This window comes from Salmo salar, chromosome 22, assembly GCF_965601325.2.
Source record: "Salmo salar chromosome 22, fSalSal1, whole genome shotgun sequence".
In the NCBI taxonomy this organism is placed as follows: Eukaryota; Metazoa; Chordata; class Actinopteri; order Salmoniformes; family Salmonidae; genus Salmo; species Salmo salar.
The window spans coordinates 22103329-22120274 of record NC_138312.1 but is presented as its reverse complement, the minus strand read 5'-3'; the positions used below and the strand labels follow the sequence as shown (position 1 = coordinate 22120274).

At 42.6% G+C, this 16946-nt stretch overlaps 1 protein-coding gene across 6 annotated transcripts in view; it reads right to left on the bottom strand.

Moving 5' to 3' along the window:
- Positions 1-13718: 13718 nt before the first annotated feature.
- The window catches only part of LOC106582941 (calcium-dependent secretion activator 1), a 184478-nt gene continuing 181250 nt past the window's right edge, over positions 13719-16946 (bottom strand). For all 6 annotated transcript variants that reach the window (XM_082967427.1, XM_045705168.2, XM_082967426.1 and 3 more), the window contains one exon: positions 13719-14996. In XM_082967427.1, the coding sequence (XP_082823553.1) occupies positions 14823-14996 (174 nt within the window). In that variant the 3' untranslated portion in view covers positions 13719-14822. The remainder of the gene's footprint in view (positions 14997-16946) is intronic.

The window sequence follows — 16946 nt, the reverse complement described above, 5'->3', positions numbered from 1 at the left end:
ATTATGTATGTTTGTGTGTGTGTGTGTGCGAGCATGTGTGTGCATGCTCATGTGTATGTTTGTGTGTGTGCATGTGTGTGCATGCGTGTGCGTGTGCAATGTATTACCAATTTAGGGTTAGGGTTGGGGTTGGATTGGTATTCCAATGTCCCTACAGCTGTAGTACTAACCGTATACTTAAAAATAACCCTAGCCATAACCCTAACCTTAACCCTAACCCTAACCCTAACCCTAACCCTAACCGTAACCCTAGCCCTAACCCTAACCTTAACCCTAACCCTAACCTTAACCTTAACCCTAACCCTAACCTTAACCTTAACCCTAACCCTAACCCTAACCTTAACCCTAACCCTAATCTTATGGTGGACATCAGACATTATACAGACACCGACACCCACACGCGCCCACCCACCCATGCAGGGACACAATTTATCAAACACACCTTTCCCGAGCATTTACCTAACCCAACCCTAACCTGGACAATCAGATTTAGGAAGGTTTAAGAACTCAGACTGGTTTTAGCCAGCATCCTCGTACCATTAGGCCTATGCTAACCGATTTAGAAAAAAAATCATACAACTATAGGCAGTGTTAATGCAACACCACAACAAGTTGAGTCTGTCATTGGCTCAACGTTTTAAGTCTCCCGGTACCCACCTGCTGACCGGCAGTGGTGACCACACTCTCCATTATTGGTGACACAAAGGATGAAAACTTCCACCATGGTCTTAATGTAAGGAAATGGAACCACAGGGAAGCACCCATGAGCAGAACTTGTCAGTGAGCTCGTGCACCTTGCTTCATTAGGGCTATGTTTGCCGATGTGTTACATCAGAGAATCACATGACCAGCATGTCACCCAACAGCATGTACTGTGGTCACATGTGGTAATGACGTGTTTAATCTCAAAGGACTATTTATATTTTCAGAATGAGATAGGGCCACATCAAAGGGTCATAGACTGTGATGAGCCACACATTCTTTTGAACCACTGTCAAAGCTCATGCAAAGGAAATTGTAATCAGTATACCAGCCATCACTGTCTTGAGATGTCTTAGGTTAAGAAACATAGTTGAGACGTCTACAGACATTTTGAGACACAGAGACTTGTTGAAGACATCTTAAATCATTAGGAGATATGTTTTCCCAGACATGTCTCAAGATGTCTCAAGATATCTTCACAAATATGTGTTAAGAAGTGCCAAACCATGGTGATGGCATGGTTTATATCTGCTTTGTTCTTTTATATAAAATTGCTCAGAGGAAAACCAAGTGTCTTGGGAAAAGTTTGCAGAGGAAATGCCAACGAAGAGGAAAACATTGTCTGTCAAAGCGATGCAGCGTTCCTGTGCTGTGGACTGGCTTTTTTAATGTATTCCTGAGTGAGTCTTTTTGTCAGCCAGTGTTTGTGTCCTGAAGGCCTCCTGAGTTCCTCTAGCCTGTCAGACCTCCTGCCCCTCACCTGCTCCTCAACACGACCACCATGCGGCCTGTCTGTTTGCCTCTCTTCATCTACAGAACACTCCAACACGCACGCACACACACATGCACACACATGCTCTATTTGTCACACACATTCAGCGTGCCCTATTCAAAATACGTAAGGCAGCCTTTTAGCCCACATTTCTCTCCACCCACCTTCGTTACTTCTTTTGTCACATTTGTCATTGGTGCCACTTTTACTCAGTGCCTTTTAAAGTCCCCCACCTCCCTCCCCCATCCTTCTATTTTTCTGACCCCTTATCCAAGTGCAGGAGGTTCTCCATACTGTTAGTTCTGAATAGCCCATAGCTTTTCAAAGCACGGGGCAGCCTTGCCTTTGATGCTTAGAGCAGGGGAGTGAATGGCAGAGCAGGACAATGGTGAGGAGGCCTGAGAGAACAGAGCATGTATGGCCACCTGAGAGGCCTTGGTTTGCCCTGCTGGCTGCCGCCCACTCTGCACAGACCCCATGTGTCTGCCAAAATGAAAGTGATCGACAGCAGGTTGAAGGGAGCGTCCCCTCCGGGCCAGCTCTGAGTCTATTAGAGCCATGCAAGGCCCAGGTCTACCCAAGCCTGACTCAGGCCAGCCAATGCCTACCCAGGCCCATCACCAGCACTGAAGAGGACATCAGAGCAGCTTTGCATGAGGGCTTATCTGCATTAGCATGTTTGACTGTAGGCTAGAGGACAGGTGCAATGGAACAGATTTTTTAATTTTTTTATTTCACCTTTATTTAACCAGGTAGGCTAGTTGAGAACAAGTTCTCATTTGCAACTGCGACCTGGCCAAGACAAAGCAAAGCAGTTCGACACATACAACAACACAGAGTTACACATGGAATAAACAAACATACAATCAATAATACAGCAGGAAAATCTATATACAGCATGTGCAAATGAGGTAGGATAAGAGAGGTAAGGCAATAAATAGGCCATGGTGGCAAAGTAATTACAATATAGCAATTTAAACACTGGAATGGTAGGATGTGCAGAGGATGAATGTGCAAGTTGAGATACTGGGGTGAAAAGGAGCAAGATAAATAAATAAATACAGTATGGGGATGAGGTAGATTGGATGGGCTATTTACAGATGAGCTATGTACAGGTGCAGTGATCTGTGAGCTGCTCTGACAGCTAGTGCTTAAAGCTAGTGAGGGAGGTAAGCGTCTCCAGCTTCAGAGATTTTTGCAGTTCGTTCCAGTCATTGGCAGCAGAGAACTGGAAGGAAAGGCGGCCAAAGGAAGAATTGGCTTTGGGGATGATCAGTGAGATATACCTGCTGGAGCACGTGCTACTGGTGGGTGTTGTTATGGTGACAAGTGAGCTGAGATAAGGCGGAGCTTTACCTAGCAAAGATTTATCGATGACCTGGAGCCAGTGGGTCTGGCGACGAATATGTAGCGAGGGCCAGCCGATGAGAGCATACAGGTCGCAGTGGTGGGTGGTATATGGAGCTTTGGTGACAAAATGAATGGCATTGTGATAGACTACATCCAGTTTGTTGAGTAGAGTGTTGGAGGCTATTTTGTAAATGACATCGCTGAAGTTGAGGATCGATAGGATGGTCAGTTTTACGAGGGTATGTTTGGCAGCATGAGTGAAGGATGCTTTGTTGCGAAATAGGAAGCCGATTCTAGATTTAATTTTGGATTGGAGATGATTAATGTGAGTCTGCAAGGAGAGTTTACAGTCTAACCAGACACCTAGATATTTGTAGTTGTCCACATATTCTAAGTCAGAACCGTCCAGAGTAGTGATGCTGGACGGGCGGGCAGGTGCAGGCAGCGATCGGTTGAAGAACATGCATTTAGTTTTACTTGCATTTAAGAGCAGTTGGAGGCCACGGAAGGAGAGTTGTATGGCATTTAAGTTTTCATTGTCATCATTAGCTGAGAAAAGACGTTTCGGGACTGGGGAGAAAATACTATAAAATAACACAAAAAAACAGGAAAGATTTTCGGTGCAAAATGTCCAAATTACATGAGTTTGACCGGTTGCAAGGAAAAAGAAAGCTGTGAAAGTGACCCAACATGTTTCTGATGAGATATCTGCAAGAAATGTTAATGCTGCAGGAGTTCTTATTTAGGCAATGTGAGTTATAGACCTAGAGTCAGTTTCCAGATTTAAGTTTCTGTTTAACCCATCTAAACTACAGTTCCCTTGACATGCCATCGGCCTATTTGAAGTCCCATCTTGTGACTGTGGAATTTGTATAGCGCCTCACAATCATCACACATAACATAGCCGGCACTGCTCTCATCGTCTTATAGCATATTTTCCAAACATTGCTTTTCTTTCTCCATTCTCTTTATTTTCAACTCTCCTTTCGCAGCTTTTGTCTTACTGAATTGAACTTTGACAATGTCCTTTTTTCCTCTGTGGATTGATGTTAACTTTTTCTGCCCATTCCCAAAAGCATTATTTGACAATTGGCTGTGTAGTCTATTACATCAATACTAAGTTCCATAGGAATGCCCCAGGCCTGTGCTCATGGCTACTGAGGCTCAAACATGACTCAAACCATCACCAGGCCTCACATCTGAGCCACGAGCCAGGCTTAGACAGACACTCATCCCTAGATATACCAGGCGGTGTCAGAGGAAAGCCCTAAACATTTTCAAAGACTCCAGCCACCCAAGTCATAGACTGTTCTCTCTGCCACCGCACGGCAAGCAGTACCAATGCACCAAGTCTGGAAGCAAAAGGAGCCTGACCAGCTTCTACTGTACCCCCAAGCGATAAGACTGCTAAATAAGAAGTCCAGGTAGCTATTTGGTTAACTATTTAACTATACTGAACAAAAATATAAAACGCAACATGCAACAAAGTCAAAGATTTTACTTACTTACTTACTTTACTTTTTAGTGTATAAATAAATATTTGGTTCACTCTCAGGCTACAATGAAACAGCAATTACCACATTATACGTTTTGGCTTATATGCCTTCATCAGTGCTGTATAAATTAATTAGGACACAAGATGTTTTATTGTCACATACACGGGATAGGGGGCGGCATAGAGCAAGGCAGTTAACCCCCAACAACAACTGCTCCCCGGGGGCCGATGACGTCAATTAAGGCAGCCACCCGCACCTCTTGATTCAGAGGGGTTGGGGTAGAAGACACGTTTCGGTTGAACGCATTCAGTTGTGCAACTGACTAGTTATACCCTTTCCCTAGGTGCAGTGAAATGTGTTGTTTTACAGGGTTAGCCATGGTAATACAGTGCCCCTGGAGCAAATTAGGGTTAAGTGCCTTCCACAAGAGTACATCGACACCACTACGCCGCCTGCTAGGCTGCGACACACCTGGGATGTGTTCAGTTCGATTCAACGTTTGCTATGTTGCGTGTCGGTTGTACTGAATGACACGTTTCCCCAAACCGTTCTTGAAAGTTTGCTCCGTTTGGTGGGTGTGGCGAGGTCTGGCATGAAGCAATGAGTGATGTGAGTGACTGAATGCATAGATTCCGCATGTGTTTCTCTGCTTATTAATAAAAATGTGATTTCAGTCTTCATACTTGAATATTCCTTATACCCGTCATGAGGTTGCTACAACCTAGCCTATGAATGAAAGTTTCCAATGTAGATGCACACAGGTCGAGAGAAAAATATGAGGTGACAGACAGTGGCACATGGACAGACAGTGACACATTCAATACCTCCTTGCACAGTCTTGCCTGCATCTAGCTTATCTACGGAGTAATCATTAGTTCAACAGTTGCAAACAAGAGTTTCTATTAGACAAATTCAGGTATTTTTATCCTTGTTTCAGTTTCTTACGTTTAAACGCTTTTCAACAAAATCGGTGGAATGAATACACCCCTGATTACGCGTAAACACGGTTCACTTTCATAGCAACCACGTTGTATTCCTTCTCGCCTCTATGCAGTCTCCTCCTCTCACCTTTTCCCTTCATTTGTGGGCTTCAATGCACAAGCTAAACCATGTCATAACCGATACACACAGACTACATCACTGTCCCCATATTAGCTAAAGTAACATCCTAGTCAACATAGCTAATAGAACTAATGCGTTAGTAAACCTGCTAAAATCATGCAGTAAAGTTAGTGTATAGTCAGTAAGCAGTTTAGCCTTGACTTGGATGAGTTCCAGTGTTGTATTGGATAGTCATTGCCAACTAGCTAACATAGCATCCCTCTGTTTGAGCCGGGTGTTTTAGTAGGCTAAACTAGCCAGCTGCATTTGCTAGCTAAGTAAGTGAAACTGAAATTGAAAAAATAAAACTCTGTCTCTTGCTTCTCCTTTATTTTTTAATAAATTAATTTGTTGAAAACTGTTGAACTATTGTCTTTCTCTTTCTTTGAGTCAACTACTCACCACATTGTATGATCAGCAGTGCAAGCTAGCTGTAGCTTATGTGTTCAGTACTAAATTAATTCTCTGATCCTTTGATTGGGTGGACAACATGTCAGTTCATGCTGCAAGAGCTCTGATAGGTTGAGGGTGTCCTCTGGAAGTTGTCATAATTACTGTGTAAGTCTATGGAAGGGGGTGAGAAACATGAGCCTCCTAGGTTTTGTATTGAAGTCAATGTATCAAGAGGAGGACTGAAGCTAGCTGTCCTCTGGCTACCCCATGTTGCCTAACCTACAGAGTGCTGTTGAGGCTACTGTAGCTCTTCATTGCAAAACAGTGTATTTTAATTAATTATTTGGTGACGTATATTTTGTATAGTTTTATCTAAAAAGGATCACTTTTTAAAATGTTTTTCACAAATTTTATTTTTATGAAATTCACTGACGAGGATGGTTCTCCCCTTCCGCTTCCGAGGAGCCTCCACTGGTGTGGTTCGATGTGGCAGTTAGATGTTTGTCGCCCATGAGACACTATAGGAACAAAGCCAGTAATCACTTCTTCAAAATAGTCATCGGTTGAAGAGCATGCATTTAGTTTTACTTGCATTTAAGAGCAGTTGGAGGTCACAGAAGGAGAGTTGTATGGCATCGAAGCTCATCTGGAGGTTAGTTAACACAGTGTCCAACAAAGGGCCAGAGGTATACAGAATGGTGTCATCTGCGTAGAGGTGGATCAAAGAATCATCAGCAGCGAGAGCGACACCATTGATGTATACAGAGAAGAGAGTCAGCCTGAGAATTGAACCCTGTGGCACCCCCATAGAGACTGCCAGAGGTCCGGACAACAGGCCCTCCAATTTGACATACTGAACTATATCAGAGAAGTAGTTGGTGAACCAAGCGAGGCAATCATTTGAGAAACCAAGGCTGTCGTGTCTGCCAATAAGAATGTTGTGACTGAAAGTCGAAAGCCTTAGCCAGGTCGATGAATATGGCTGCACAGTAATGTCTCTTATCGATGGCAGTTATGATATCGTTTAGGACCTTGAGCGTGGCTGAGGTACACCCATGACCAGCTCTGAAACCAGATTGCATAGCGGAGAAGGTACGGTGAGATTCGGAATGTTCGGTAATCTGTTTGTTAACTTGGCTTTCAAAGACCTTAGAAAGGCAGGGTAGAATAGATATAGGTCTGTAGCAGTTTGGATCTAGAGTATCTCCCCCTTTGAAGAGGGGGATGACCGCGGCAGCTTTCCAATCTATGGCAATCTCAGACGATACGAAAGAGAGGTTGAACAGGCTAGCAATAGGGGTTGCAACAATTTCGGTAGATCATTTTAGAAAGAGAGGGTCCAGATTGTCTAGCCCGGCTGATTTGTAGGGGTCCAGATTTTGCAGCTCTTTCAGAACATCAGCTATCTGGATTTGGGTGAAGGAGTAGTGGGGGAGGTTTGGGTGAGTTTCTGTGGGGAGCGCAGGGCTGTTGACCGGGGTAGGGGTAGCCAGGTGGAAAGCATGGCCAGCCATAGAAAAATGCTTATTGAAATTCTCAATTATTGTGTATTTATCGGTAGTGATAGTGTTTCCTAGCCTCAGTGCAGTGAGCAGCTGGGAGGAGGTGCTCTTATTCTCCATAGACTTTACAGTGTCCCAGAACATTTTTGAGTTTGTACTACAGGATGAAAATTTCTGTTTGAAAAAGCTAGCCTTAGCTTTCCTAACTGCCTGTGTATATTGGTTCCTAACTTCCCTGAAAAGTTGCATATCACGGGGGCTATTCGATGCTAATGCAGAACGCCACAGGATGTTTTTGTGCTGGTCAAGGGCAGACAGGTCTGGAGTGAACCAAGGGCTATATCTATTCCTGGTTATACATTTTTTGAATGGAGCATGCTTATTTAAGATGGTGAGGAAGGCACTTTTAAAGAATATCCAGGCATCCTCTACTGACGGGATAAGGTCAATGTCATTCCAGGATACCCCGGCTAGGTCGATTAGAAAGGCCTGTTCGCTGAAGTGTTTTAAGGAGCGTTTGACAGTGATGAGAGGTGGTCGTTTGACTGCAGACCCATTACGGATGCAGGCAATGAGGCAGTGATCGCTGAGATCTTGGTTGAAAACAGCAGAGGTGTATTTGGAGGGCGAGTTAGTTAGGATGATATCTATGAGGGTGCCCGTGTTTACGGATTTGGGGTTGTACCTGGTAGGTTCATTGATCATTTGTGTGAGATTGGGGGCATCAAGCTTAGATTGTAGGATGGCTGGGGTGTTAAGCATGTCCCAGTTTAGGTCACCTAGCAGCAAGAGCTCAGAAGATAGATGGGGGGAAATCAATTCACATATGGTGTCCAGGGCACAGCTGGGGGCAGAGGGTGGTCTATAGCAAGCGGCAACGGTGAGAGACTTGTTTCTGGAAAGGTGAATTTTTAGAACTAGAAGCTCGAATTGTTTTGGTACAGACCTGGATAGTAAGATAGAACTCTGCAGGCTATCTCTGCAGTAGATTGCAACACCGCCCCCTTTGGCAGATCTATCTTGGCGGAAAATTTTATAGTTAGGGATGGAGATTTCAGGGTTTTTGGTGGTTTTCCTAAGCCAGGATTCAGACACAGCTAAGACATCCAGGTTGGCAGAATGTGCTAAAGCAGTGAATAAAGCGAACTTAGGGAGTAGGCTTCTAATATTAACATGCACGAAACCAAGGCTTTTACTGTTACAGAAGTCAACAAATGAGAGCACCTGGGGAGTAGGAGTGGAGCTAGGCACTGCAGGTCCTGGATTAACCTCTACATCACCAGACGAACAGAGGAGAAGTAGGATAAGGGTACGGCTAAAGGCTATAAGAACTGGCCGTCTAGCACGTTCGGAACAGAGAATAAAGGGAGCAGGTTTCTGGGCACGAGAGCATAGATTCAAGGCATAATGTACAGACAAAGGTATGGTAGGAAGAGAGTATATTGGAGGTAAACCTAGGCATTGAGTAATGATGAGAGAGATAGTGTCTCTAGAGACGTTTAAACCAGGTGATGTCATCGCATATGTGTGAGGTGGAACAACATGGTTGGTTAAGGCATATTGAGCAGGGCTAGAGGCTCTACAGTGAAATAAGACAGTAATCACTAACCAGGACAGTAATGGACAAGGCATATCGATATTGGGGAGAGGCATGCATAGCCAAGTGATCGTAAGGGTCCAGTGAGTGGTTGGGCAGGCTGGGGACACGGCGATTCAGACAGTTAGCAGGCCGGGGCTAGCAAGCTAGCAGTTAGCAGGCCGGGGCTAGCAAGCTAGCATAAGGGCCTTAGAGAGACGTCACGATGGGGGAAAGTCTGTTTTTGCCTCGTCGTGCAGTGACGTCGATAGACCAGTCGTGGAAATAGTAGTGTTCCAAGTAACAGAGGGGTCCAAGTCCAATTGGCAAAATTCGTATAGTGGTCCACGAAACTGGCCGATGGATCAGCTAACAGTCCAATATGCTCTAGATAGCTAGCAGGCCACGGTTAGCAGAATGGGCCTTCAGGGGTCGTCGTGCGTGAGGGGCCTGTTGGGATCCTCAGGCAGATTATGTCGGTATTCCAGTCGTGAAGGATTGGCGGGGTTCCGTGCCCCGTACCGGCAGTAGAAGGGTTCCGGATATTGTAGCCGAGGAGTGGGCTTCAGGAGTAGTCCAGGAGCCCTAGCCGGGAGATGGGTCAAGCATGGGCTAGCTCCAGGCTAGTTGGTGCTTGCTCCGGGACGGAAACGTTAGCCAGGAGTAGTCAACTCGGGTTGCGGTTATCTAGGTTGAGGATTTAAATTTGATGCATTTGACTGAAGAGCAAGTAAGGTTGCCATAGATTCAGGGCATCATTGTGTACGTTAGACAGTAGACTATTTATTGTTATGTACTTTGTTTTCTTCAGTTTCTTCATCATCCCAATTCAATAGTTTTTCTAAACCATTTCTGACCATTGTAAGAACTTGTTGAAATACTATGATATGTACAACATATTTGCTAAAATGACCAATGGAGGGCATCCAGAGTGGCGCAGTGGTCTAAGGCACTGCATCGCAGTGCTATACTGTGCCACTAGAGATCCTGGTTTGAGTCCAGGCTCTGTCGGAGCCGGCCGCGACTGGGAGACCCATGGAGCGACGCACAACTGGCCCAGCGTCGTCTGGGTTAGGGGAGGGTTTGGCCGGCAGGGATGTTCTTGTCCACTAGCGACTCCTGTGGTGGGCCGGGCACACTGACACGGTTGCCAGGTGTACGGTTTTTCCTCTGACACATGGGTGCGGCTGGCTTCTGGGTTAAGTGGGCATTGTGTCAAGAAGCAGTGGGTTGTGTTTCGGAGGATGCACGGCTCTCGACCTTCGCCTCTCCCAAGTCCGAACGGGAGTTGCAGCGATGGGACAAGACTGTAACTACTAATTGGATACCACGAAATCGGGGAGAAAAATATATAAAAAATAAAATGAGCTATAAAATAAAAATCTGTCTATCAAGTGATTAAATTTTAATAACAGTGGGATTGGCAGCCCCAGTTCCTCACTGTGATCCTGTTGATCCCCATATGGGCTTACTGTATGATCAGACAGCAAGAACATCTCTCTGTAATACGCTGCGCTGATGTCTTGACTGAACATTGTGTGAGATTGCTTTAAACTGTAAGCTACTCTTTTCATGGAAAAAATATACAAAATTAATCAGTGGGGTTGTTTTCCCTTCTTAAGGCTCAGATAAGAAGGTTATGGAGAGGTAGTAAAACATGTGGCTTTGCTACAGCCTTTATTAAATGGATATGACATCTACCTGCTCTGTTAAATAACAGGCAATTCCAACACTTCTGACACGCAAATTAACAAAAATACCTCCCCCAAAAAACAGAAGCTGTTCTGAACAAACGTTTGAATGCAGCAGCCCATTTTTTTGTGTGGGTATATATAACAAAATGCTTGCTTAAAATAAAGTGCGAAGATCAATGGATTTGGTAGCCCAATTGTTTATATTAAGGTCGTTAACTTTTTCCTCTTACAATGTTCTTGTTGTTGTTATTATCCTGTGATGTCATGTCTGAGGGAGCCTGCTTTGCCTGATATGGGGGCCTCAACTGTCAGGACACCCCACTGCTTGTGCTCCAACCTGGTCTCAGAGCATTTCATATTATTTTGAACGTAAATCTGAAACACTCCATTTAGTATGATATGTTACACTTCGTATGGTATGTATTAATTTGTCAATGTCCATCATCCATTTCGTATGATATGTTACTAATTGCAATTTGTACAATATGTTACGAATTGCAATTCGTACAATATGTTAAGAATTTGGAAAACATACAATATGTTACAAATTCAAATTTGTTATGGCTCACATTAGCTAGGTGGCTAATGTGAAAATTTAGCTAGCTGGCTAATGTTAGCTAGGCTAGGAGTTAGGGTTAGGGGATAGGGTTAAACTTAAGATTAGGAGTTAAGTTAAAGAGTTAAGGTTAGGGTTAGGGGAAGGTAGTAAGTAGTTGCAAAGTTGTTAATTAGCTCAAATGCTAAAGTTGTTTGTGATGAGATTCATTGTTTGGGCTAGGTCCCTTAGTTCAAGTGAAAGGAAATCTTAACGCTACAGCATACAATGACATTGTTCACAATTCCAACTTTGTGGCAACAGTGCTCTTGTGGCTGAATGGAAGCAAGTCCCCGCAGCAATGTTCCAACATCTAGTGGAAAGCCTTCCCAGAAGAGTGGAGGCTGTTATAGCAGCAAGGGGGAAACCAACTACATATTAATGCCCATGATTTTGAAATGAGATGTTCGATGAGCAGGTGTCCACATACTTTTGGTCATGTATTGTATTTAAACGCCGGCCCTTGTAACCCCTCATCTCCCCCTCCTCCTGTCACAGTGGTGTCCTAAGAAAAGAGTCTGAGATTAGTGTGTTGGATTAAAGCTTTACTCATCTTGAGAGTTTATAATACAGTCCAGAAGGAGATTGGAAGAATGGCCAAAGATGATATACACTTTGGCAGATCTCTTCCATCAGATTAAAAAAAAAGAAAAATCAGGGACAAGATGACAGATATCAGGGGGATTAAATATAATAGTCACGAATTAAAAGAAGACCGCATATTTTTAATTATGTCATAGAAGAAGGGCAAACAACAAATCCTTCTTAGAAGAATTGAGAAAAACAAGATTTATCCCCAGTATTGTGGGAATGGGGTGATCCAAAACAACAACAAAAAACAATCTTGTGTATCATTCGAGAACAAGGCTATGGTTTGGTTGAAGGGTGACAACATAGTTTGTCATTTTGGAGAACTGACAGTAGGAATTCATTGTACTGTACATTCAATATTTACATTATAACAAGTATGTATAGCTGCTATAGGTATCACCTTTTGCTAATCCTTATACTCTAATAGGCATCTGTAAGGTTTCAGTTCAGCCTTCCACATTCTAACATACACATTCTGAGATTCATCCAGAAGTGGATTAGAATTGATAAAGTCCTGGTGAATTAGGAATTTATGAGAAGCAGGGGTGTTTTATGGCATTTTGTATTCTCCTAGTGCAATGATTGTCATCTCTGATTCCTTTTCATATCAAGTGCTAGGGGGAAATTTGAGGAATGAAGAGCCGTGCCATTGAGCAAATGAGACTTCTCATCCCTGCAGACATTGTGGTTAAACTCAAGACACTATTTCACCAGATCATACTTGTGGGGGGGTGCGTAGGCACAGTCAGACAAACGAGAGAGGCTCTACGCGGTAATGTTCTCCCTGGGACTTGATTTCTGACCTAATTGTGGGAGCGTAGGCTACGTTTCTATGGACGCCCATCTCGTCTGTTACCTGATATAGGAATAATCGACAGCAAAGGCCAAAATGCTCTAGCTCAACATCCAATCTAGCATCTAGGGTCCTCCGGATATTATACATTTAATCAGCACATAAACCCAGCCGCGATGCAACAATTTTGTGAGGGAGAGGACAGCGAGATGGATTAATAGGCCTGGAGATTTACGCAGGCACGATCTGTGCTGCTTTGGTTTTTAAGCTTCAATCAGGTTTTAAAATGAGGATGATAATGGTATTCAAATAAAATATTCTCAATTGACCATCACAGCAAGAACTGGCCCAAGTCTCAACACTGGAGCACGCAGCCTGGTCTCATAGACTAAACGTAACATAGTATAGTACATTCGGGACACTCAAATCAGTATTATATTTTACGTTTGGTATGGTTACATAAGACAGAAGGTTATTTAAGGCAAAAACAAAAGTTGGGTGGTTGATGGGGGTGTGCGTATAATCCGAATGTTTAGTTTATTTATTAAATTCACTCCCTGTACTTGCTTCCCGTTTATTAGCGTATACTTTACAACTGCCAATGTTTGTCTATGGAGATTGCATTGCGGTGTGCTCAATTTATACACTTGTCAGCAACGAATGTGGCTGAAATAGACAAATCCACTAATTTGAAGGGGTGTCCACATACCTTTGTATATATAGTGTATGTATTGTGCATTCAGGTTCAATTTGAGTTTGTTTTTCTTAAAAATGTATTACAACATAACACTAACTCCTTACACTAATTTCTATGGGCAGATTACTTCTAGGAAATGAAACTAAAATTAATATGACTTCCAGGGGGGGTATACTACAAAGCAGGATCAAGGAGTTGGCTAACTAACTTTCCTAAATATTCAGAAATATTATTTTTTCTTCCCGAAAGCTTGAAATGGGCATTGTCTAAATGACTCCCCAACCAAAAACACATACTGTATCTATGTTTAGCTTTCTTAATTAAGCAACACATCTATAGTTATTTCTGGTTGTTAATCAGAGTTAGCTGGTTAATTAATTGATCCTACCTTCTAGTATACCCCTCAGGACTGTACAAGACAACAACAATAACAATTAAATGAATAAAAAAGCAGTATGTTTGTACAGATACTTTTATTTTCACTTTGTGGGCCCCAGTTCTATAGGCTCCCATAAGGCAGAAGCAAAATTACTCCACCAGTAACTTTACACTGAGAACAAACACACTTTTGGAGAGAAGAGGATACCTGGGACTTGCAGTAACTGCACACAGGGCAATGTACAGTATGTGTATATACAAAACAACATCAGCGGCAGAGAAAATACTGGCAGACACAATAAAGATATAAAAGTGTGTAAACACATAATCACCTGGAATGGCGGAAGTATAGGGGACACAGAAGAAAGTCTCTTTTCCCTTTGTGATTGAATATTTTTGTGCTAATTGCTATTATAACTAAAATATAACATATTTTTTTAAAAAATTATGTTTTAAAAAACATAAATTGTCAATAAATACATCAACAAGATATAACAATGAAACAATGAAAATATTGCATTTCTAAAACAACTCATCATTTCTAAAACAATGTGGCTAAATGTTTTGCCAGTGAGAGAAAATGTTGTAGTATTGAGTATTGAATTGAGTCAACAAAGTAAATTCGACATTGATGTTAAGAGAGGAGAGAGAATGGATAGCTACTTTTTTATAATGTATACAAACAGGTTGTCTGGCGGTCTGTAGTTTGGTTCCCTTTAGGCAGTAGACATACGCTCTGAGATGAATGAGAACAATAGGTGATCTTACTCTCCTCCTCACAATGATGTGCCATTACTGTTTTCACAGTACGTTAACAAAGCGCCTCAACAGGTTTGCATTCAACAGGTACACACCAAGCATTATCCCTAATCATGGTACTCAACATCGCATACACGGTTCTCCATATTACTTAGGAACATTCAAGAGTGAATGCTAGGCAAACGCTAACTTTTTTTGTAAAACACCTATACTTTTTAGTTCAACACATAAATATATATATTTTATAATTATAATGACTAATATATTATAATTTATGTATTCAGTTACTAATTTGTATTGTTGTTCCTTTGTGGGTATTTTTATCTATCTGATAGAGAGAAATAATAAACCTATACGATTGGTCCAGTGGTTAACAAAGTTGGTACATGCATTGATTCACAGGCTCCATCCGGTGATGTTGATCTAGTCATCATCGTCGTCTTCATCACTGTCCTTCATGGATATGCCCGACATCCCTCCTTCCCTCACCGACGCCGTGGCCTCCTCCAGGGTCAGCCTGTTCCGCACCGTGTCATACATCTTACTGTTCAGTGTGGAGTCCAGGACGCCCTGCAGCCGGAAGTCACGGTACTTTTTCTGGAACAAGAGAGTAGAGAGGGTCAGGGTTGGGACTAGCACACAGACAAAACATTCTCAGTCAGTTGCTAAGGCAAGAGAGGACATGAAGCCAGGAATGCGCTGCAATGTTTGGGTGAATCTCGACTGTTTAGAGTGGCCTCCTCTCCTTGTCTCCTTTCCTCTATCTTAATCATTAAAGAATTTAATTAGTGACAACAATTTCCCAGGCATCACAATGCTTTCACCTAGCATGTGTTTTTTAGATGAGGAAAAATGTAGGAGTGGACAAAAGGAGAAGAGGACACTTAATGGTTCACAATATTTGACACATTTAGCAAATTAGCCACGTGTAGCATTTTCCCCAAAGAGACATCCCCACCAACAGGGGTTATCCTAAGGACATTCAGCAACGTTCCCATTAGGTCCCTTAAAGGGGTTTTGGTGAGACGTTATCCACGAGACATTCAATGACGACAAGGAGACATTTCATGATGGCCTAGGGGAAGTCCCATGATGCTCCCAGGGGAACGTTCTCTGGGGGACCTTTGTGTAGTACCAAGTTCCCAGGACTTCACTGAGGACCATATCAGGACCTTTTTAGGCCATTCTCAGGACTTTCATTTGATGTAGATGGTCCAAAGGGAACGTTCTCTGAGGGACCTTTGTGTAGTTCCCTGTAAGTTCCTAGGATGTCACTGAGAACCATGTCACAACATTTTCAGGACAATCTCAGGACTTTAATTTTACTAGTCCTTAAGACGTCGCATGACGGTCCCAAGGAAACGTTCTCTGAGGTACCTTTGTCTAGTTCCCTGGATGTCACTGAGGACCATGTCAGGACCATGTTAGAACCTTTTTAGGACGTTCTTGGGACGTTGTGTTTTTTTGTCACATGATGGTCCCAGGTCTCCGAAACCATTATAAGTAAAGTAATTATGGTATGGGGGTTTTAAGGTAAGTGGTACGCTGTTCAGCTAAAATAGTGTAAAAATCTTTAATTAACAACAATATGATTATATTTGACATGATTACTTAGTCCTGACAAAATCACCCCACCTGGGATTTGAACTCAGAACCTCTGGATTTGGGGTACGCTGATAGTAACGTCAAATGAATATAATTATTAGATGTAACGACTGGGTCAAAACATGAGAAAATAACTAACGACCAGCCGCTTGGGTAGCAACTTCATAATGCAAAAACAAATTTACTTGTTTTTTGATTTTTTACATACCTTTAATTAATTAGGCAAGTCAGTTAAGATCAATTTCTTATTTACAATGGCGGCCTTCCCTGGCCAAACCCTAACCCAGACTTCCAATCACGGCCGGTTGTGATACAGCCTGGAATTGAACCAGGGTCAGTAGTGATGCCTCTAACACTGAGATGCAGTGCCTTAGACTGATGCGCCACTCAGGAGCCGCAGCAGACATGACTCATTAAAATAATATTTGTTATGCAGAAATGTCATTCATATTTTTATAAATATGTTGGAAACTGTTTTATTCACCTTGGGCCTCAGAACAGTCCTTGGAGGGAGATGTCACATGATAATTCCCGGGTTATCAGGCATTATTGCTTAAATAATGCACGCTCTAGAATGCCCTTCAAGCCAATCAGAAACGAGTATTCAACAATGCCATGGTATAATTACCTATAATATACAGTGGCAAGAAAAAGTATGTGAATCCTTTGGAATTACCTGGATTTCTGCATAAATTAGTCAAACAATTTGATCTGAACTTCATCTTAGTCACAACAGTAGACAAACACAGTGTACTTAAACTAATAACACACAAATTATTGTATTTTTCTTGTCTATATTGAATACATCATTTAAACATTCACAGTGTAGGTTGGAAAAAGTATGTGAACCGCTAGGCTAATGACCTCCAAAAGCTAATTGGACTCAGGAGTCAGATAACCTGGAGTCCCAATCAATGAGATGAGATTGGAGATGTTGGTTAA